Source organism: Ovis canadensis, chromosome X (assembly GCF_042477335.2).
Source record: "Ovis canadensis isolate MfBH-ARS-UI-01 breed Bighorn chromosome X, ARS-UI_OviCan_v2, whole genome shotgun sequence".
NCBI classification, from domain to species: Eukaryota; Metazoa; Chordata; class Mammalia; order Artiodactyla; family Bovidae; genus Ovis; species Ovis canadensis.
In genome coordinates this window covers 25911287-25935794 of record NC_091727.1, presented here as the reverse complement: position 1 = coordinate 25935794, position 24508 = coordinate 25911287, and the positions used below count along the sequence as shown (strand labels likewise).

Genomic DNA, 24508 nt, shown 5'->3' with positions numbered 1-24508 from the left:
CTGTCCATCCCTCAAAACATCACTTGGAACCCCTGACAACTACTGAACGTTTTACTCTTTCTAAAGATTTGCATTTTCCAAAATGTAACGTTGATGGAATCATGCAGTATGTAGGCTTTTTATTGTCTCTATATCTTTTTATGGTTTGAAATGTTTTCTTCCAGGACTGAATAGCATTCCATGAAGCTTACCATAATTCGTTTCCCCACTCATCTACTGAAGGTTATCTTTGGTGATTTTGGTTTTTGGCAGCTATGACTTATTCTGCTATTAAAATTTGGTTGAAGGTTTTTGGATGGGCTTATGGTTTTGACTCTTTTGAGTAAATACCTTATTGTTCATTTGCTAGATCATATGATAAGACTATATTTAGCTTAAAAGAATTTGCCAGACACTTTCCAAAGTATTGGTATCACTCAATTCCCTTTAGCAATGAATTCACTTTCAGGTAGTTTGCCTGTTTCCTCTTCATTTATTTGGACTTCTGTGTTTTTGGCTTGTTCGTTCATTTATGTAGTATTTCTCTTCCTTTTTCATTATTATTATTATTATTTTAGTTATCGTGTTTGAGGTCTCCTTTCCCCAGGCTTCAAGGTTGAATTCCTTCTTCCTTTTTTGTTTCTGCTGTCTAAGATGGGTCCAGCGGTTTGTGTAAATTCTAATAGGGTGAGATTTGTGCTGAGTGTTTGTTTGTTTGTTTGTTTTTTCCTCTGATGGAAAAGGCTGATTAAGGTGGTAATTCTGTTTGCTGATGGTTGGGTTTGTATTTTCCTTTTCTTTGTGGTTTAGATGAGGCGTCCTGCACAAGGTGCTATCAGTGGTTTGGTAATGCTGGGTCTTGTATTCCAGTGGTTTCCTTTGTGTCAGTTCTCACTATTTGATATCCTAGGGTTAGTTCTCTGGTAGTCTAGGATCTTGGAGCCAGTGGACCCACTCTAAAGGCTCAGGGCTTGACCTTGAATTATGCATGGGTCTGTAAATACTTTTCTGCTGGTCATGTACTCCTGTCCACTCTCAGCTGGTATTCTGCATGCACTTCTGTGTCTGAAGGTGTATTCCTGAGGTATCCATGGATAAAGATGTATTCCACGACCACCAACTCCTCTTGCCATCTTGTTCCTCCTGGGCAAGATTCGTGAGAGTCCCTTGGAGTGCAAGGAGATCTAACCAGTCAATTCTAAAGGATATCAGTCCTGAATATGCATTGGAAGGACTGATGCTAAAGCTGAAGGTCCAGTACTTTGGCGACCTGATGTGAAGAACTGACTCATTGGAAAAGACCCCATGCTGGGAAAGATTGAAGGCAGGAAGAGAAGGGAAGGGCAGAGGATGAACTGGTTGGGCGGCATCACCTACTCAATGGACATGAGTTTGAGTAAGCTCTGGGAATTGGTGATGGACAGGGAAGCCTGGCATGCTGCAGTCCATGGGGTTGCAAAGAGTCAGACACGACCAAGAGACTGAACAGAAGAGATGAGTCATCAAAATATTCTTGTCATTGCTATATTTTCTGGATGAGTTGAAGCCTTCCCTTGCTGCAAGGCTGATTCCCTTACAGTGGCAAAGAACGTGTGAGAAAATGTGTTCTCTGCTTGGTTTATCAAGTGTGATCCAGGCATGCATTTCCCTGGGCAAATTATATAAGCTTTAACCAAAACCTTGCAGGCTTCTTGAAATTATCGTTGCCCCTATGACCCACAAACTTCAGGGAGGATTGACAGAAACAACAAAAATGCACTCTAGCAATATAAGAATTAGGAACTTGGAGCTTAATGAATTAAAAATACGATAATTTTCCTGATTTTTGAAAGATTACTGTCTTTTAAAATCTTTCATTTTCTAGATATAAGGAAATTTCTTAAACAGCAATTTGGTAAATTGTACCTTTGTCATTAGAATTGAAACATTAATTTTTCTCTCCGTACAATATCACTCCAGATTAGAAACTCTCAGTGTTCTCATTTTCTTAGGAAAATAGTTATTTTTCAAAAGTTCAGTAAGAATCTGTTCTTATATCGAGACAAGTGGAAGCATTGATTACACTACCAAGACTTTGATTGGAATGTCATATTTGACAGACACAGGTAGACTTGGATAACACCAGATAACTTGAGGAAACTAAGGTTAACCATCAGTTCAGTTCAGTTCAGTCGCTCAGTTGTGTCCAACTCTTTGCGACCACATCAATTGCAGCACACCAGGCCTCCCTGTCCATCATCACCTCCCAGAGTTCACTGAAACTCAGGTCCATCGAGTCAGTGATGCTATCCAGCCAACTCATCCTGTGTCGTCCCCTTCTCCTGCCCTCAATCCCTCCCAGCATCAGAGTCTTTTCCAATGAGTCAACTCTTCACATGAGGTGGCCAAAGTATTGGAGTTTCAGCTTTAGCATCAGTCCTTCCAAGAACACCCAGGAAGGATCTCCTTTAGAATGGACTGGTTGGATCTCCTTGCAGTCCAAGGCACTCTCAAGAGTCTTCTCCAACACCACAGTTCAAAAGCATCAATTCTTTGGCACTCAGCTTTCTTCACATTCCAACTCACACATCCATACATGACCACTGGAAAAACGATAGCCTTGACTAGACGGACCTTTGTTGGCAAAGTAATATCTCTGGTTTTGAATATGCTGTCTAGGTTGGTCATAACTTTCCTTCCAGGGAGTAAGCATCTTTTAATTGCATGGCTGCAATCACCGTCTGCAGTGATTTTGGAGCCCCCCAAAATAAAGTCTAACACTGTTTCCACTATTTCCCCATCTATTTCCAATGAAGTGATGGGACCAGCTGCCATGATCTTAGTTTTGTGAATGTTGAGCTTTAAACCAGCTTTTTCACTCTCCTCTTTCACTTTCATCAAGAAGCTTCATCAAGAAGCTTTTTAGCTCCTCTTCGCTTTCTGCCATTAAGGGTGGCATCATCTGCATATCTTAGGTTATTGATATTTCTCCCGGCAACCTTGATTTCATTTTGTGCTTCTTCCAGCCCAGCATTTCTCATGATGTACTCTGCATATAAGTTAAATGAGCAGGGTGACAATATACAGCCTTGATGTACTTCTTTTCCTATTTGGAACCACTCTGTTGTTCCATGATCAGTTCTAACTATTGCTTCCTGACCTGCATATAGGTTTCTCAACAGGCAGATCAGGTGGTCTGGTATTCCCATCTCTTTCAGAATTTTCCAGTTTATTATGATCCAAACAGTCAAAGGCTTTGGGATAGTCAATAAAGCAGAAATAGATGTTTTTCTGGAACTCTCTTACCTTTTCCATAAAGCGATAAAAAACTTTTGGAAAAACAGCCTGGGACCTTGCTGACAGAATTCCCATCAGCCTTACCAGGTGAGTAAGGAAGATCACTTCTGGGAGGCACAGGAACGTTCAGATGTTTTGGAGACTTCAGGAAGCGAGGAATTCATCCAGATCTCTAGGTTTGACAACAAGTCTTTGCTGTGGCTTCCTAACTTCAACAGGCTGTTAAAATTTCCTTCTGGAGGCTCCTTATGAACTGTTCCAGCAAAGTGGATTTAAAAGCACCTATATGGCAAATCATTATTCCTACTGTACTTAGATAAATAATCAGGCCAAGTTAATTGAATGTAGACTTCCTTGGCAAACAAATTAACTCTCAGTTTTCCTGTCTTCAGTAGAAATGAGGGAGATGATAGAAAAAAATGGTTCAATAGAAAGTGTACTATACATGTGTGGGTATTAGGTTCTAGTGGTATTACGTTTCCTTGAAGTATTATTATTTACCTGCGAGCTGGGTTGGATCCTGAATTTTTCTAGTGTCCACCCGTATCTAGCTACAAATTTCATACTAAAATTCCCAATTTCTCCGATCCTTTTGGTGTGTCTGTGGGGAGACAGTGAGCTCCGAGCGATACACCTCTGTCATCTTGATCCGCTCACTCTCCCATTCTTTTGACTTGAATCACTGAGAACTAACATTGCCATTTTCCTGAAGTCCTGCAATGTGAAGCTAGATGACTTGATGCAAAGGTCAGAGAAATTGTTATGACAGCTCACGTTCAAATAGACTTCATGCCTGTTGCTGTACGAGCCACTTAGAAAGTGAACCTGATCACCCAGAGATATTACTAACTGTGATAGAGACATTTCAAACTGCAATAGTTGCTTTGATCCTGACACCTAGAAATCTTGACTGACTACACCCTGGGCTCAGAAACTGGTTTATAACCAGCTCCAATCATTAACATCTGCTTTTCTTTGGTTTCTATAGAAATGTCTCTTATTAATAACTACCTGATACTGCTTGTACCCTAGACCTAGCATTGGGAGTGCACTTGCATCACCACCTATTGAAATGAGATACCACTGTTTAAATGAACTGACCTGTTCTCAGAATTATGCAACTGCTGCCATGAAATGGAGGACTCCACTAGTCCATTCTCTCTCTCCACAGTGACCAGATCAGCTTTTACCATATGAGACTTGCAGGCAAGTTTCAGAAGAGGGACCTGTCAAGGCTTAGGACACTCTGCCCCCAAATATACCACAGTGGCATTGATTATTTTGAATTCAAGTTACTTAAACAGCCAACAGAGGAGGGACATTCTGCCGCCCCCCAATTTCTGCCTCCCTGAGAGCAGGAAATACATCTCATATGAAGGATATACTGCCTGCATCTGGAGGCAGAGGGAAACCCTTCCAACCAGAAATAGGCAGTTCAAGCAGAGAAGCCTGTATACACAAACCTTGTTAAGTCTTTAATTTACTACCCTGGGTACAGATTCTGTTTAGATTCCTTACTAGTTGAGTACCTTACACCTAAGTGGATTTGTCCTGTCAATTCCTCACAAATTGTTTTGTTGTCTACTAAATAAAGAAGCTGCCTGCTTTGCCCACTTCTTAGGTCCCATTTCTATGACACTTCTTGTGCACATGAATTGCAATGTCTCTTGTTCTCCTGTTACCCTGTCTTGTGTCAAGTTTACTAGTAGTCTAACTATAAGAATTCAAAAGGGATACAGGGAGGAATGTCTTTCTTCCCTACAGACCTCAAGGGAGTTCACCCTTACATCTCAGAAACTCCCTGGAGACGATGTGCATAGAATACCAGTCTGTGCACGGGAATCTCCTGCATTGAGATAAGAGCAGAGACACCTTAGATTTCTGTCTGTTAGGGGCCAAATTGTATCCCCTCCACAAATGCATATTGAAGGCATAACTCGGAGTACTTCAGAATGCAACTGTAGTTAGAAATAAGGTCTTTAAAGAGATGGCTGAGTTAAAATGAAGTCATTAGAGTGGGTCATAACCCAGTGTGACTATCAGAAGAATTGAGACACAAAAGGAGGCACCAGGGATATATGCACTCAAAAGGAATGCCAGTGAAGAGGGTAGCCACCTGGCAGCCAAGGGGAGAGGCCTCAGGGTAAACCAGCCCTCACCTTGGACTTGCAGCCTTTAGAACTCTGAGAAAATAAATTTCCATTGTTTCAGCCACCCATTTTGTGGTGTTTTGTTGGGGAGAGCCTAACAGATCTGTACGTTACCGCAGGTAGAGATTTCTTCCTGGATAGTCTTTTTACTTTCCTATCATTCCTAAAGGCTATCTCAAGATCTTGCTTATATGATTGCAGCTCCTTCTATCTAAAGTTGTATGGGGATAGGCTAGATCTTGATCATAACCTCACTAGAACTAGCATAGAGCCTTTCGAAGAGCAGGTGCTCAAAAAATAAATGAAGACAGTAAGAGGTCTAACTTGGTAAGGTTTAATACCTCCTGCATTTTTCAAGAAGGATATCGAGGTATAAATTATTTAGTTTTACAAAACAGAAGACCGAAAAGATGGAGAACAATCAAGGTTGATCATGTTTTCAAACTTGTTTCATTTTATTTTTTCATTCCATTGTCCCAGCAGTGATATTGTGGGACTGCATCCCATTTCGGCAAAAGTCCCTATTTTGATGTCACATTTTCTTATCTGGATGATCTTTTAAAAGTCTTCATCTTCGGTAGGGGTGGGAGAAGCTGCTGGACGTGGCAGTGGATCATGCCTGGAAGGGACAGTGGTGCCAGGCCTGGCTAGAACTGTGGCTCGAGCTCTCTCCTCCTCATCTTACAAAGCTTCTTCATATTGTGATGAGAAGGCACTGGGGACTGTATCATTGACTTTTGCCAAAAATTCCAGGACTTTCATTTTGCTGGTTTCAGCATGGGCTCGTGGGCCCCACAGGAACTCGTAACGTGGAGGATCGCTGTGGGCAACCTGGCGGTACTCCAAGTACTTCATCGTCACTAAGTCTCTGGTGCTGAGCTTCCTGTGCTCTCTGTAGATGAAGTGTTTTCTCCCAGCATATACTCGCATCATATTCAAGAATTTCCAGATGTCTTCTTCAGCAGCACAGCCGCCCTTCACAAACATCACACCCAGAACTGTCATCAAGAGACCAGTCTTAGGTAAGCCCCTACCAACCCACACCCTCCCATAGCTGGGCAAGTTCAGTTTGCTGACGAGGTCATAGGAGTGGATGGTTGAGTCAACTTCCTTCAAGTCAACTGCAAAGACAGCCTCGATGTGTTCAGAGGCTCTCTTGAGAATCTCGGCAAATCGGTCGTGGTATCTTGGGTGGATAATCTTCAGCATGTCTTCCTTCATGATGGGCTGCTTCATGTTATACTTACACAGAAGGAACTGCTCCAACAAACTTGTCATGCTGTTCAGAGTATCACGGTAGGTGTTTTCGGTAGAAGATGAGGAACGTGAATCTTCCTCATCTTGACTGGTATCTTCTTCATCAGATGTTGGGTCAGCAGTAGTTGAAAAAGTGCTGGTAGTAGATGGGGTTCCAAACACCCTTGGGAAGTGCTGTTTGACCCAGTAGCTGATGAGCTCTGTGACTTATCTTCTAAAAGAGAAGAGGTAGAGGGAAGCTCTTCCATTACTGCAGTGGGCTGAACTCCCTTGTGACTCTGGGGCTCATATCGGGCCTGGTGGCATTTCTCACAGATGCAGAGCTTATGAGACTGACCCCAAAGCATGATGACTGCTCTGGGGGACAATGATTAGAAGTGTGAGTAGGAGGGCAGGTGATAAGGGCCCACAGGATGACGAAGGTTGAGTGTGTAGCTGCAGCAGGGGAATACCACCTTGATTATCAAGAAGGCTACATTTGTGGTTTTCTTGAGGGCACTGTTCCGAAAACCCCCAGGGTTCCTATTCTCTTAATCAGCCTGTCCTTTGGGAAACATATTGAAGGAAATTAGAGTGATCTTTAGGCTGCATCCTGCTACCCCTGCCTCAGGCATGCTGGGGTGACAGAAGGGGCTGGTAGTCTCCTACACAGAGGCATCTGTTATTTCACATTCAAGACCACCAACCCAACTAGTGGCCAGTCCTAGGACCTATTCCCTCTGCTGTTCTGTAGTTGGCATCACAAAGCTCCCTGGGATCTCTGAGAAGTGAAGAGGTCCTCACTGCATCACCTCAGTCAGTAGTTATCACGCAGTACTGAGTGCACACTGGGAAGTTTTCTGTCCCTGCCTCTGGAGTCCTCAACACGAATTAAGAGTGCTTCCTTTGATTCCCCATAGGGCCTGGTGTCCCCACCCCTTTCTTGGAATGGTGTCTACACCTTCATACTAAGGGTTTCACCTCCAACACACCTGATACAAATAAATGTTGGTGGAACTTCAGCTTGATAGCTCTGTCCTGGTTCTTCAAGGGCTATAAGGAACAGGGCTGGATTCATTATCACTTCTTTTTATTGGTAGATGATCCCTCAGTCCATGCTTTGACCTCTGTTGTGGCCGGAAATTCTACCCTCCCTTCCCCTTAGGTCCGCCCCTTCTACTACTATACTTTTCTTATAGTAGGGCAAGCATCTCCATGAGACCCCTAGGAGAAAGTAAGATTCTCCTCATCCGTCCATACCCGTCCCTGGTCTTCTGAGGCGCAGAGCATGAGATGAATCATATGGTTATGGGGTGTGTGGTTCCCTTCGTCTTCAGGGTATTCAGTTGGTTTCTGGAAAACCTGGAAATAATCCCACTGCTGGCCCTAGGCTATACCACTTGGACCATGTCCCACCTGCCTTGTGACATCATAGAAGGAAATGGGCATGTCATGTCAACAATGAGCAGGTATCCAAGGGATGCCAGGAAGGGCAGGGTTCTGTGTGGTTTCCTCAGCGTTCTGAGGTCAGGGGGTTTCATACATCCAAAGCTTGACTCCTGGCAGGGTGTGGGGCTCCTTTGTTTACGTAAGGGAGCTCTCCTCAGACTAAGCTCCTCCCTCCCTGGCATGCCCGAGAGGGAAAGTCTGGGAATGCCACACGAGTCTGCTCCTACTTGTGCCTTCAGGGAAGACAACAGGATTCAGGCTTCTTGGGGCACTCTGTGTTCAGTGTAGGGGTATGAGCTGACTCAGGTGCCTCACCTTGACTCCTGGGGGACTCTGGATTTCCACTTTCTTTCAGCCTGAGGTGATCCATGTAGAGCAAAGACCATGTCCTTGCAAGCCCTGAAGAGAAGTGAGGGAATGTGCAGTCTGGCAGCCCTGTCTTGGCCTTCTGAGAGCAGACACAGGCCAGTCTCTCTGTGACTTCAGTTCCTCATTCATCTGTCTTTACCTTGACTCCTGTCTCTTCTATGAAAGACTTCTTGGGAAATGCCACATCTTTGAGAAGTCTTAGTCTGCCTGCACCAAATCTCACAGAGAATGGGTTGAGACCCAGGAGTGATGGGGAAGCTGCAGTCCGGGAGGGGGCCCCAGCATAGGTGGTGTCCTATCAGAGAAAACACGCTGATCTCTTCCTCCTCTTCACTGACCAGACACAGCCTGTTGTAGAACCTTTACTCTAACAGATTTACTCTCTGAAAGGAAGGGGCTGAATTAAATGATTTTGTGCATCCCTTATCTTTTGTGGTTTACTGACATTTCCTTGGTAAATTGTCACTGAATGGTGTCTCCATCTTTATTCATACTTCACCTTTATTTTCATATTTTTGTTACTAATTTCTGGGGCTTTTTATTCCAAAACTGTGTTTGGGGTATGAAATTCTGCTATTTAACATGTGAAATACCTTTTGGACTAATATTCAGAAAGCGAAGTGTCCCAAGGTTGGCCTCATCCTGGAGGAGTGGCACAGTGTGGGCTCTGGAGGAATTCAGTGCTGGGGTTCAGTCCAGCTCCTATCATTTATGAGCTTTGAATTTGAGCTTCTTTATTCCAGCTTCTTTATCTGCAAATTGTGTTTGAAAAAGTCTAGTTTCATCCATCTCATCAGAACTGATTCAAATGTATTCCTTTTAACGGCTGAGTAATACTTCATTGTGTATATGTACCACAGCTTTTTTATCCGGGTTCATGTTTGGGAACACATGTACTGCAATGGTGGATTCATGTCAATGTATGGCAAAACCAATACAGTATTGTAAAGTAAAATAAAGTAAAAATAAAAATTAAAAGAAAAAAAAAAGTCTATAGCGTAGGACCACAGACATGTGTGATGTATGTAAATCACCTGGCACAGTATGAGACAAGCTTTGGTACGTTGGATGAATGGCAGTTATTACGAAGGTGATTTTGACCCCGAATGATCACAAACTTCCATCACATAATTTTCTTTCCAGCCTATATTAGAGAATATGCAACTCCAAACAATAATCAAATCTATATCAGCACTAATGCTCCCCAGAAAGTAAAACCAAGCAGTATTTTCCCTATTTGAGCACATTTAATGTGTTTGGGGTTATCTTCTCCACATGGATGAAAGTACAAGTTCATGTGTCTCAAGGACCAGCAACTTCCCTCTCAGGTGTTTTTTTTCCCCAAACCACCCCTAATTTAATACCACTGACTGCAAAAATTGAGCCCTCCCTTAGTTTGCCAAGTTACACTAAACATAACCTATTTAAACTGCCCATTTACAGAGCAAGTTCTGGTGCTCCCATCCCAGAAAAAGAGAGACAGTCCAGGGACATTGTGGCATCTCGCTTCAATGGGTATCATCCTTATTTCTCAGAAACACTCTGGACAGCTTTTGATGAAAACACATAGTGTGAGTGTTCACTTGCCCTGGCTCAAGTGCACAGGGCCCCTTCCATTCCCTATGTTGAGATTCCCTATGGTTTTTAGATATCCCCAAATAATGGTAAATAAACAGCATCCCACTCCAGTACCCTTGCCTGAAAATCCCATGGACGGAGGAGCCTGGTAGGCTGCAGTCCATGGGGACGCTGAGGGTCAGACACAACCAAGTGACTTCACTTTCCCTTTTCACTTTCATGCATTGGAAAGGAAATGCCAACCCACTCATGTTCTTCCCTGGAGAATCCCAGGGACGGGGGAGCCTGGTGGGCTGCCATCTACGGGGTTGCACAGAAATCAGACACAAGTGAGGTGACTTACCAGTAGCAGTATATGGTTGAGATATATTCTAGGTTTGCGCCTCACCTCTGAGAAGCATGATATGAGTTCTGGCATCACTCCCACAGCTTCCTCTAGCCCATCATGGATCTGGACTGAAAATGACCTCCCACCGAGGAACTAGACGTTTCCCAAGACCCAATGCTCCCTTAATCAGGTAACTTAGATGTGCTTGCTCTCAGCTGGAACCTCCTCTTCCAGACCTCCCCCATTTAAATTTATGATCTGTTTATTCCTTAGAGTTAGCTCACCACCTTCCGTATGTGGTATCTGCTGCTAGACTCAAAATTCCATGGGCAGTGGCTTGGTCTCCATGTTCTTACCAACCCAGTACTATAAGAAAGCCTTCTAAACAGAAGATGGTCAATTAATTTGGCAGAAAACAGAAATAATGAGCAAAGACTCTGTTTTATTATGATTTAAGTGTCATACAGTTTGAATAAGCTACACAAATGTGAGTCCATGTTATTAGCTTTTACAAGGAAAGAGGACAGATAAGACAAATGAAGAAGAAACCCGTGTTTACTCCGAAAGCTTTCTGATCCCAAATATTTATCTCTAGGATTCTTACAAATTTCCTAGTAAAATCTTATTCCAATGCTATATTACCTCATTCTGGACCATAAGGAAAATGCTGAAGTCTTTTCAACTTGTTTACAAATAACAAACTCCTAGTCATAAACCTAATAGCAGTAAACATGACTCCATGACATTAATAAACCTAGATTCTGAAGCAAAAGAAACCTTATGAAGAGCAGTAACATTGAAAATTATAAAACACCTCTACCTACCTACTGAGATCATCTACTTTTACCTAGACAGTATTCATATGTATAACAGGAAAACATGCATATTTTGTTAAAACTGTACTTAAACTCCCATACTACTTAAAACTGTGAAGAAGATATGAGTTTTGCTCCCCCCACCCATACTACCTTGTGCTATTTTGGAGATGGACTATTCTCATCCAACTCAAAGGGAACAAAATGCCCTGACCCCTCCCTAGATGTGGGAGGAGCTGTAGGACTTGGCCCTGGAAGGGGCAGTGGCCTCAGCCATAGCTGGAGAAATGGGAATGCCTCTCAGCCCTGCTCTAAACGCCTGATCTCTCAGAGCCTCGTCATAGAGGTCTGGGAAGGAACTCGGGACCGTATCCTGGATCTTGGCCAGAACTTCCAACACCTTCATCTTATTGGTCTCAGCATAAGATCTCGGGCCCCACAGGAACTCGTAGAGTGGAGGATCGCTATTGGGCACCTGGCGGTAGTTGAGGTACCCCTTCTGCACCAGATCTTTGGTGATGAGCTTTCTGGGCTCCCCAAAGATGGAGTGCTTCCTCCCAGCATAGATCCCCAACACATTGAGGAAATCCCAGACCTCCTCCTCGGTGGCACGGTTACCCTTCATAAAGATGATGCCCAGGAGCGCCATGAGGAGACCAGACTTGGGCAGCGCCTCCTCATCACTTGAACCTTCCTCAACCCCGAGAGTGAACTTGTTGACGAGGGCGTAGATGTTCCTGCTGCAGTCGACTTCCTTCAGCTCCAGGCCAAACACCAGCTCCACGCGCTCAGAGGCTCTGCTCAGGATCTCCGGGAAGTGCTGCTTGTACTTCCTTCCGATGACATTCAGCATGGCATTCTTTGTGATGGGCTCCTTCTTGATGTACCTCTCCAGCAGGAAATCCATCACCATGCTGGCCTTCCTCATGAGAGGATCTTTGCGAATGCTCCGAGCGAGCAGGGCTGCTCGGGCGGCATCTGCACTTTCATCCTCGGGGCCCTGGGCACCTTGATCAGCTCCTGCACAGGAAGCCTCTGCATCAGGAGAGCTAGGGGCCATGGCTCCCTGAAGCTCCTGGCGATCGTCAGCAGCAGAGGAGCTTGCGGGAGAACCCTGAGGGACAGAAGAGGGGGAGGAGGGGCACTCCTCTCCTGGGGCTGCAGCAGCACTGGCTTGGGCCTCCTGAGTATCCCTCTGGACCTGGTGACATTTCCCGTGGGCATGATGCTTGTTTTTGTGCTTCCGAGGCATGATGACACAGGTCAAGGACCGCAGGCGGGCGTGCAGTTAGGAAGGCAGGCAACGAGGGCGCCTTGAGGAAGGACAAAGAACTGTTGTGAGCAGCATCACCAGGGAGAGTCGTCCCCGGCTTAAACCAAGTCCGCTTCGCAAGGCCACTGCTCTAGGACCCAAAAGTCTCCTGTTCTCCTAGTTAACCAGACCCCTGTGGAGGAAGTGAGAGTGAGACCTGGTGCACAGCCAGATAGCCCTGCCTGGGCGTTAGACGGGGACCTGTGGAGGCTGGCAGGAGAGGCATGTCCTTTCATTTCACATTCAGAGTTAGGATGAAAATCTGGGAATGACCTCCTAGCACCCGCCCCGATCCCTCTTCTGCTCTGAAGCTGATGCTGCCACCTTCCCTGTGACTCTGGAGAAAGAGAGGAGGGAGCGCTCAGCCTCCCACCGAAGGTTCCCAGGACCCGCCCTTCTGTAAGCAAGCTCTAACCTCCCCACTCAGACCGCAGCCTCCCTTCTCCGTGTTTGGCCAGGAGGAAGCGCTGACCACAGGGGAGGGTCCTGATTGGCCCATGTGTCGGGGAGGATGGTCCTCACCCTGGCTCCTCCTGAGCCCTGACATCTTCCCTGTACTGACCAACCCTTGGGACCGAGGTCCCCGCCTTACTCACTGTCCCACATCCGAGATAGCAATGAGGGTGCCCCTCAGCCGTTAGAGCTGCCCGGATCCTCCCCGCATGCTCTGAGGCCAAGTTGCGGGGGGTAGGGGTTTCACGTGGCCGCTGTTCTGGGGTGTGAGACCCTCAGTCCCCCCCCCCCTCCCCGAGGGTCCCTCCTTTTAGCTACAGGGCTCGGGGCTTTCCCTCTACTGAGCAGAACTGGAGTCCACCAGTCCCGGACTGAAGCCTTCCTCTCGGAGACCACCTGCGTGACGTGGCTGGACTTGGGGCTTAAGATGCAGGCCCAAATCTTCGAGGGGACAACAGGGGCACGGTGGCCGGGGGTTTTCCGGCCTCCCCTTTTCAGAGGGAAAGGCTTGGTTGTGCCGGACGTGTGTTCCCGCACTTGTAACTCACGTCACCTCACACTTGGACACCTTGTGATACCTGGGAGTCCTCCGTCTGGGCACCCTACACGGCAGTTCTCTAAGACGACAGCAGCTCTCCAAGATGGCTTCGCAGCCGCAGCGTGTGTGCGTGGTCGTCACTTCCTGTCATGTGCTTCTGTGTTCCAGGCGGACAGCAGAGGCGGGGCCAGGGTGGGCGGGGTTTCGGGGGAGCTTCCCAGAGGATTGGCATGTGCACCTTTCCTTGAATCACAGCAGATCCTGAGACCTTCCCTGTACTGAGCGGAGTCTACAGGCCTCCCTCTCAGGCTCTAGCTTCCGTCAGCACCCCAGCAGGAATTGTTTCTGGCCTGGCTGAACTGGTTCCTGGAGCTCCTGAGAATGACAGTGAGGGCACTTTCGGGCCCCATCTTCTGGGCTGAGTGATGCTCCGTCCAATCTCTCTCTCTTCCCTTGTCCCCTGTATGTGGTGGGCTACGTGCCATCTGCTGACCTGAGGCCAAGGCCTCACATCGAAGACATCACGTCCCGAGACTCCTGGTGAGGAGTGCAAGTACATCCTCTTGGACACTTCTGCCTGAGGCTTCCAGGAAATGGCTGCTGCAGGTAAGATGAGCTGAGAGGGAAGGATGGGAGACTGCCTTCTGTGGTGTGGAACCCCTCACATCTCACTCAGGATCTTCACATTGACTGCTGGCAGGGCCTGGATATCCTTCCCTTTCTGGTATGAATCCTCCTCTGTCCCCAACCGTGCCCCACACAATCCCAGTAGAGAAGTGAAGGAGCTCCTTAGCCTGAAGGTTCTCGCTGTGGGCTCTTAGTCGAGTGAAGGGGCATTGCTCGAAAGTTCTGAGGTGAATTTCTGTTCTTTGGTACAACTTTTGTGGTACTACATTTTCTCTTATTCCCTGTGTGATAGTCTATTAAGGTGATCACTCAAAAGGGCCAATTGTCATCCACCAGCAACTTTGTGCTGGTTATTTCACGACCTCTGGGCCATACTGCCACATCCAACTCAAACTTCTGTTCCCCATGGTCTTGGCATGGGAGCTCTGAGATGCTACCTCAGATTCCTTCAGTGAGGCTGTAGCGATTCACGGCCCCAGGGCACAATGGAAGAATCAAGGGCTGAACTTTAAAGCCTTTTCCAGCTGATCCTGTTGTCTTCTTCCCTTGTAGGCTGCACACCCTTTGTCAGTCTCCGAGTACTCCCTCACCTTGGCACTCATAGGGTCAAGTTCATTAGAGACATACTTTGCCTCGGGGATTATTTAGTTCTGTGTTTTTGCTTCTGTTAATAGTTGTCTTTATTCCTTGTATAAGTGTTCCATGGTTTATTCTGGGTACAGGAAACAGCAGCCCATGTTTGATTGTGGTCTCAGCTGGTCTGACTGGAGTAGATCTGTACAGGAGTTAAGGAACATTGACAGTCTTACAATATGTGCTCCTCAGGAATACACATAACATACTATTCTGTTTGAGACTTCCTTCTCCTAAGGCTGTCAGGAAGTTCTTCTTGTTGCCTCTATGTGGAATGTATACACTGTTCTGAGGTTTCCTTGTAGGTCCATTTTTTGTATGGTTGCTTTTATTTATGGTGTATTTTCTATTTCGTGACCTAAGTAATTGTTGATACTTCCAGGCCAGACTCTTGATTTTGCTATGGTGATCTATTTTACATGAGATAGCTGAAGTTCCTTATATGTTTGAATATTTCCTGTGCGTGTTTCCTAAGAGTTTTAATTCGAGGATAAAATATTATGTTATCTTTTGGTTTTCATTGTTCTTATTCATTTGGCATTGTTGTATATAACTCTGTACTGGCTATGTGTCCTTGTCCAGACTCTTTCTACATTTTAAATCAGTAGAGCGTTTATGAAAAATTTTAATTGGAGGATAATTGCTTTATAGTGTGTTAGTTTCTGTTGTACAACACTATGAAGCAGCTATAATTATACATATATCCCCCTCCATGAGCATCCCTCATGCCACCCCCATCTCAGTCCTCTAGGTTGTCACAGACAGCAGTCTGAGCTGCCTCTGTTCCAGAGCATCTCCCCACTAGCTATCTCTGGTACACATGGCCGTGCATATACGTCACAGCCTGTCTCAGTTTGTCCCTCTCTCCATCCCTTGCTGTGTCCACGTCTTTTCTCTGCATGTGTCTCTGTACCTACCCTGCAGATAAATCCGTCAATGACATTTTCTAGATTCCATATAAATGCGTTAATACGCAATACATTTTGCTCTCTTTCTGGCTTACTTTACTCCGTGTAACAGACTCTAGGTGCATTCACCTCACTACAACTGACTTAAATTTGTGACTTTTTATGGTTGAGTAATAGTCCATTTATATAGCTACCACAACTTCTGTAACTATTGATCTGTCAGTGGAAGTTGAGGTGGTTGCTCGCATGTCCTAGCTATTGTAAATAGTGCTGCAATAAACAGTGAGGTCCATGAATGTTTTCATGCATGGCTTTCTCAGTGTGTATGCCCAATAGTGGGATTGCTGAGTCATAGGGTAGTTTTATTTCTAGATTTGAAAGGACTCTCCATACTGTCCTCCATAGTGGCTATATCAATTTACATTCCCCCTCAAAGTGCAAGAGGGTTCCCTTCTCTCCATGCCACTGCAGCACTTATTGTTTCTAGATTTTTTTATGATAGCCTTTCTGGCAAGTATGAGGTGATGCATCATTGTAGCTTTGGTTTGCATTTTTTCCTAATGAGTGGTGAACATCTTATCTTGTGAGCATCTGTAATTTTTTAAAGAACAGATTTAGGATTACAGAAAATTTAGCAGGTAGTGTACAGAGTTCCTATAGAATCAGTCTCTTCCTCCACTTAGCATCTTCTGTTATTAACATCTTGCATTGGTTCAACTGATACAAGTTGATTTGTTAAAACTGAGCAACTCATATCAATATGGTGTTATTAACTTTTGTCCATTGCTTAAAATATATTTTACTTTCTCTGGTTTGCAGTTCTGTGTTGTTGCTTTTCTTCGGTTTCTCAGTCATCTCTGACTCTGACCCCATGATCCGTAGCACACCAGGCTCCCTATGCTTCACCATCTCCTGGAGTTGGCTCAGACTCATGTCCATCCAATCAGTGATGCCATCCAAACATCTCATCCTCTGCTGCCTCCTTTTCTTTTTCCCTTCCATCTTTCCCAACATCAGGGTCTTAACCAATGAGTCAGCTCTTCCCATCAGGTGGCCAAAAGTTTGGAGCTTCAACTTCAGCATCAGATATTCCCATGAATATTCAGGGTTGATTCCCTTCAGGAATGACTGGTTTGATCTCCTTTCTATCCAGGAGACTCTCAAGAGTCTTCTCCAGCACCACAATTCTACAGCATCAATTTTTCAGTGTTCCGCCTCCTTTACAGTCCAGCGCTCACATCCACACATGACCCCTGGGAAGATCATAGCTTTGACTAGACAAACCTCGTTTGTCAATGTGATATCTCTGCTTTTTATTATGTGATCTAGGTTTGTCATAGCTTTTCTTGCAAGGAATTAACGTCTTTTAATTTCATGGTGTCTTTTAATTTGGGGCTTCCCTCATAGCTCAGTTGGTAAAGAATCTGCCTGCAATGCAGTAGATCCACGGTCAATTCCTGGGTCAGGAAGATCCCCTGAAGAAGGAAATGGGAACCCAATTCAGTATTCATGCCTGGAGAATCCCAGGGACAGAGGAGATTTGGCGGCTACAGCCCATGGAGTCGCAAGAGTGGGACACGACTTAGTGACTAAACCACCACCACCACCGCCATGGCTGCTTTCACCATCCACAGTGATTTTGGAGAAGAAATTTAAATCTTCCATTGTTTCTACTTTTTCTCCATCTGTTTGCCATGAAGTGTTGGGACCAGATGCCATGATTTTAGTTTCTTGAATGTTGAGTTTTAAGCCAGGTTTTTCATTCTCTTCTTTCACACTCATCAAGAGTCTCTTTAGTTCCACTTCACTTTCTGCCATAAGGGTGGTATCATATGCATATCTGAAGGTATTGATATTTCTCCTGGCAATTTGATTCCAGCTTGGGTTCATCCATCCGGGAATTTTCATGATGTACTGTGCAGATAACTTAAATAATCAAGGTGACAATATGCAGCCTTGATGTACCTGTGTCCCAATTTTGAACCTGTCTATTGTTCCTTGTCCACTTCTAACTGTTGCTTCTTGACCTGTATAACAGTTTCTCAGAAAGCAGGTAAAGTGGTCTGGTATTCCCGTCATTTAAGAATTTTGCAGTTTCCTGTGATACACACAGGCAATGGCTTTTGCATAGTCAAACAAGTAGAAGTTTCCTGGAATTCTCTTGCTTTGTCTATGACCCAATGGAGATTACCAATTTGATATCTGATTCCTCTGCCTTTTCTGAACCCAGCTTGTACATATTGAAGTTCGCTTTTCAGATACTGTTGAAGCGTACCTTGAAGCATTTTGAGCATTCCCTAGCTTGCATGTGAAATGAGCACAATTATATGATAGTTTGAACATTCATTGGCATTGCACATCTTTGGGATTGGAATGAAAGCTTACCTTTTCCAGTCCTGTGTCCTCTGCTGAGTGGTCCAAATTTGCTGGCATATTGAGTGCAGTACATTAGCAACATCATCTTTTAGGGTTTGAAATAGCTCAGCTGAAATTTCATCACCTCCACTAGCTTTGTTCTTAGGAATGCTTCCTTAGGCCCACTTGACTTCACACTCCAGGATGTCTGGCTCTATGTGAGTGATGACATCATCGCTGTTATCTGGGTCATAAAGACCTTTGTTGAACAGTTCTTCTGTATCTCCTTGCCACCTATTCTTAAAATCTTTTGCTTCTGTTCTGTCCCTATAGTTTCTGTCCTTTATTGTGCCCATCTTTGCATGAAATGTTCCCTTGGTGTCTCTAATTTTCTTGAAGAGAACTCTAGTCTTTCCACCTCTATTTTCTCCCTCTATTTCTTTGCATTGTTCACTTGAAAATGCTTTCTTATTATTCCTTGCTGTTCTTTGGAAATCTGCATTCAGATTGGTATATCTTTCCTTTGCCTTTTGCTTCTCTTCTTTCTTAGGAATTTGTAAGGCCTCCTCAGACAACTATTTAGCGTTTTTCATTTCTTTTTCTTGTGGATGGTTTTGGTTACCACCTCCTATACCTTGTTCTGAACCTCCATCTTTAGTTTTTCAGGCAGTCTTCCTACCAGATCATATCCCTTGAAAGTATTCCTCACCTCCACTGTATAATCATAAGGAAGTTGATTTAGGTCATATCTAAATGGCCTAATGATTTTCTCTACTTTCTTCAGCTTAAGTCTGTCTTTTGCAGTAAGGAGCTTATGATCTGAGCCAGAGTGAGCTCCGGGTCTTGTTTATGCAGGCTGTGTAGAGCTTCTCCATCTTCAGCTGCAAGTTATTCTTTTACTTCCTACTTTTCCATTCCAGTCCCCAATTATGAAAAGGACATTGTGGAGGGATGTTAGTTCTAGGCTGTGATGTACATCTTCATAGCACCACTGGACTCTAGCTTCTTTGGCATAAGTTTTTGGAGCATAGACTTGGATTACTGTGATGCTGAATGCTTTGCCTTCGAAATGAACCAAAATCATTCTGTCCTTGTGGACACTGCACCCAGTACCTGCAGTTCGCAGTCTTTTTTTGACTATGAGACTGCTCCATTTCTTCTAATGGATTTTTGCCCACAGATACAATGGTAATCTCAATTAAATTCACCCATTCCTGTCCATGTTAGTTGTCTGATTTCTAAAATGTTGACGGTCACTCTTGCCATCTCCTGCTTGACCAATTTCTATTGATTCATGGAGCTAACATTCAAGGTTCCTATGTAGTACTGTTCTTTACAGCATCAGCGTTTACTTTCACCACCAGACACATCTATAACTAAGTGTCGTTTTGTCTTTGGCCCAGTCTCTTCATTCTTTCTGAAGCTATTTCTGGGCTCTTCCCCAATAACGTATTAGACACCTACTGACCTGGTTGGCTCAGGTGTCTCCCGCTGGTATGATTTCCTGGTATCATAACTTTTTGCCTTTTCATGATGTTCATGAGTTTCTCGAGGCAAGGATACTGAAGTGGTTTGCTATTCTCCTCTCCAGTGGACCGGATTTTGTTAGAATTCTCCACCATGACCCGTCCACCTTGGGTGGCCCTGCAAAGCCTGGCCCGTAGCTTTTGAGTTACACAAAGGTGTGATCCACGGGATCATTTAGGTTAGCTTTGTGTGATTGTGGTTTTCATTCTAGAGAATAGGGCATTGTAGGTTTTCTGTTTGCCCTCTGAAGAATGAGTTTAAGAGGCTTGTGGAAGCTTGTTGATGGGAAGGACTGGCTATGAGGAAACCTGGCTCTTGCTCTATTGGGTCGGGTAATGCTCAGTAAATAAATAAATAAAAGTTCAGTTCAGTTCAGTTCAGTCACTCAGTCGTGTCTGACTCTTTGCGACCCCATGAATTGCAGCACGCCAGGCCTCCCTGTCCATCACCAACTCCCGGAGTTCACTCAGATTCACGTCCATTGAGTCAGTGATGCCATCCAGCCATCTCATCCTCTGTCGTCCCCTTCTCCTCCTGCCCCCAATCCCTCCCAACATCACAGTCTTTTCCAATGAGTCAACTCTTCACATGAGATGGCCAAAGTACTGGAGTTTCAGCTTTAGCATCACTCCTTCCAAAGAAATCCCAGGGCTGATCTCCTTCAGAATGGACTGGTTGGATCTCCTTGCAGTCCAAGGAACTCTCAAGAGTCTTCTCCAACACCACAGTTCAAAAGCATCAATTCTTTGGCGCTCAACCTTCTTCACAGTCCAACTCTCACATCCATACATGACTACTGGAAAAACCATATCCTTGGCTAGACGGACCTTAGTCGGCAAAGTATAAAAATTAGAAAAGCGTAACGAAATATGTAATTATTTCAATATGAGTAAAATGATTAATGACATTCTAGCTGTTAGTTTGTTACTGAATAGCTCATTAAGAAGGATATTGAACACAGAAAGAAATATGCGAGATGTAGCTAATATGGAGGAGCATGAAATTCCCCTTTGCCCTTCTGGTTTTTTGTGGGTGGTTGAAGAATTAAATTGATGTGAGACAGATTAATAGGATAAAATAAAAGTACAATAACACATAGACATGACAGGGACCCAGGAAAACTGAATAACTCATCAACATGGCCAAAGCCCAGAGCCAAAGAGAGAAGAAAATTTTAATGGTAGTTATTTCAAACTTGAAAGCATAGGCAGGCAGTTCACAGGGAGATGGAAAAGGGAATGTTGGTATACGAATGTTTTCTGTGCCAGTCAGAGATTCCCGGCCACAGAGTGGACTCTCATCCCTAGGCCCTGCCAAGATTTTGCCACCACACCTTGCCCATAATCTATGCAGCTATCTCTGGTCATAGTTCTCTTCAGGGAACAGGAGCTTTGTCTAAGTTCTTTCAGGCAGTTAGGCCAAAGGTCAAGTTCCTTACTGAATCTTTTGGCCTTGATTGTTTTCAGTTAGAATGACCTGTGTATCAAAAGAGACAGTTTGAGATGGCATGTTTTGCTCCCCCATACTAACTAGGAAAGTAAAAACAAATACAGTAAAGAAGAGAAATTTATAAAGTCATTAATCCTAGTTTCCTTTGTATGACATTTACATTTTGAAAGATACATGTTAACATAAAAAAACACTGTGTTAAATAACAGCCTATGAAGGAAAATCTGATTTGCTTTGCATTGTTCTTTGGAAAATCAAGGAATGTTTAAGTAAAGTACATTTACAGTCACTGTTTAGAGTCAATGGCAGCAAAGACAAAAGAATGTATTTGTCTTTCTCTATTATTTTTTTTAATATTTCTTGCAGTATGTTGCTTTACAATGTTGTGTTTGCTTCTATTCCATACTAAAAGTAATCAGACATACATATACATATATCCTCTCACTTTGGATTTCCCCTGCATTGAGGACACCCCAGTGAATTAAGGAGAGTTCCCTGTGCTATACAGTATATTCCCAACAGGTGTCTATTTTACACATAGTATCAATAGTGTGCATGTGTCAATCCCAATATTCTAATTTCTGACACCCTAACCCTTTCCCCCTTGGCACCATACGTTTGGTCTCTATATCACTGTCTTCATTTCTGCTTTGCAAATAGGGTCACCTGTGCCATTCTTCTCGATCCCACACATATACATTAATAGTCAATCTTTGTTTTTCTCTTTCTGACTTCCTTCTCTGTATAACACTCAATAGGTTCATCCGCCTCTCTAACAATGACAAAATTTTGTTCATTTTTATGACTGAGAAATATTCCATTGGGTTACCCTGTGGGTCAGCCTACCAACGCAAGAACGGTGATTTCAAACTCTGGTTCTGGAAGATACCCCAAAGAAGGAATTGGCAACACACCCCAGTATTGTTACCTGGGAAATCCCACGGACAGAGCATTCTGGCGAGCTACAGTCCTTGGGGTCTCAGAAGAGTCAGATACAACTTAGCAACAAAATAACAAGAACAATATTCCATCACGTATACCTTCCACTACTTCCCTATACTTACATCTGTCAATAGACATCTACGTTTCTTCCATGTGCTAGTTATTGTAAGCAGTCCTGCAGTGAACATTAGAGTGCTTGTCTGTTTCTGAATTATGGGTCTGTGGTCTCTATTGCAGAGTTAATGCTGACCTGTAAGAAGGCTTACGCCAAGGAGGACCACTAGGACTGCTTCTGCCAGTGCCCCCATCCCTGTGGTGAGCCCCAGCTGACCCATGCCTCCACAGGACACTGTTGAACACTTGGAGGTAGGTTTGATTCAGTCTCCTGTGGAGTAAATGCTCCTTTTCTCTGAGTCTTGGTGCATGCGAGACTTTGTTTGTGCCCTCCAAGACTGGTGTGTCTGTTTCCCCTACTTCTGTGGGAGTCCTGAAACCAAATCCATCTGCCTTTCAAGGTCAGATGACCAGGGAATTCCATGTCCCTTTGTCAGCACCGCAGGCTGGGTTCCTTGATGTCAGGTGCAGAACTTTCACAATCGTGGGAGAACTTCTTTGGTATTTTTGTCCTCCAGTTACCCACCCAGTGGGTATTGGATTTGAATTCATTGTGATTGTACCCCTCCTATTATCTTGTTGCGACTTCCACTTTTTCTTTGAACGTGGGATATCAATTTCAGTGTGTTCCAGCGTCCTCCGGTTGATAGTTGTCCAACAGCTAGTTGCAGTTATGGTGCAGGAGGAGGCAAACAGACATCCTGCTACACCGCCAGCTTGAAACAGAAGCCTCTGAAATACAGTTTGGAGTAGTGAGATGACAGGAGAACTGGAGGACACTAGGTCTGCCTCAGGCTGGGAGGAGTGGAACAGTGTGGCCTCTCGACATATGCAGACCAAATGTCTATTTCCAGCTCTGTCACAAGTCTTGTGAACTTGAGAATATTACCAAATTCATAATCTGCAAAGTGAGTCTTCTAAACCCTGTTTTGTAGAACTAGTGTAATATATGTGATATTTATAAAGCTCCTGCAATAATAGATTTCAAAGAATGACATTTATTCCTCTGGTAATTATGACCATAGTATCAACTATTGGAGAATTTTTCTTTTTACTTGCATGAGATATCAGAAATATGTGGCACTTCTGGAGTGAACAAAGTCCTGCTTAAATATTAAAACTATATAAAATTTCCCCATTTGTAATTATGTCTTCTGAATGTAGAGGAATCTCTCCTGCCTGGATGCTACTCAGAACTTCTAGAATTGTGTCAAGGACGAAGATCTTCCCTTCCAGCTGCGTTTTCATCCATACCACCACCCCTCATTTTCATTAATTTCACCAGCACCAAAAGTGCAGCCTTCATTTGAAGTTCCCCAAATTATGCTTAAAATAAGCAGTAGGGCGTTTCTGTAACATAGTGGCCTCTGACCCCAGTGTGGAAAGTGCTGTTACAGTGGGTATTAGATATCTCAGTTCAAGGAATTACTATCCTTCTTTCTGCCAAACACCCTGGAGGCAGTGGGGTTAAATCCCCAGTTTGTGCACTGTTTCCCTATACTGGGGAAGGAGCACAGAACCCATTGTATTCCGGTCCCAGGTGGAGAGTGTCTGTTTTACCCACAGTCTTGAAGTAAAAATCAAGGGTAATCTTCCATTCCGTTATTCAGCTTCTCAAGTTAAACCCCCCATTTCAGGGTCACCCCCCGCCCTCAATTCACTCAGCTTCATTTAGGCCACCAACCCACCTAACTTCAAGTTACATCCTCAAGGGAACTGCAGTGTTCCAAAGCGCCCACATTCCTCGCCTCAAAGCATTCACTTTTGACTGCTCTCATCTGAAACCTCCTCTCATTCTCATTCCTTGTTTCAACTTGTCACATGTTTAGGTCTCAAAGGGTACCTCACCATCTGCTTGATATGGTGGCAACTTGTAGACACTGAACTTCTATGGACAGTCGCTCAGGCTTCTGTTTATTACCATCCCCAGTTCTGCTATGGAGCATTCCAAGGATAGATGCTCAATTAGTGGTTGGAAATAGGAGTGACAATGATAAAGTTGTCTACTTTATTACTATTTAAATTCTACCACAATCTTGAATAATCTAAGGATATACTTTTACTAAAAAGGAGTATTAAAGAATTTAACAAAACCAGAAAGTTACCAAAATTTACTTTTTGTTTTCTTTTTCACTTGACCTAAGTTATTTGAAACTCCAGTACTTTGGCCACCTCATGCGAAGAGTTGACTCACTGGAAAAGACTCTGATGCTGGGAGGGATTGGGGACAGGAGGAAAAGGGGACAACAGAGGATGAGATGGCTGGATGGCATCACGGACTCGATGGACATGAGTTTGAGTGAACTCCCGAAGTTGGTGATTGACAGGGAGGCCTGGCATGTTGCAATGGGGTCACAAAGCATCAGACACGACTGAGTGACTGAACTGAACTGAACTGAGTGAAGTTATATTACCACAGAGTCTCTTCAAATTTGCACGAAAATCCCTCTTCCATTGCTGTGTTTTCTTG

At 44.2% G+C, this 24508-nt stretch overlaps 1 protein-coding gene and 1 pseudogene across 1 annotated transcript; both read right to left on the bottom strand.

The window, feature by feature from the left end:
* Positions 1-5963: 5963 nt before the first annotated feature.
* LOC138930648 (melanoma-associated antigen B5-like) lies at positions 5964-6683 on the bottom strand (annotated as a pseudogene).
* Positions 6684-11400: 4717 nt separating this feature from the next.
* On the bottom strand, positions 11401-12432 carry LOC138930647 (melanoma-associated antigen B17-like). The gene has a single exon (XM_070291150.1). The coding sequence runs from the start codon at positions 12430-12432 to the stop codon at positions 11401-11403; it is 1032 nt and encodes a 343-aa protein (XP_070147251.1).
* Positions 12433-24508: the final 12076 nt, after the last annotated feature.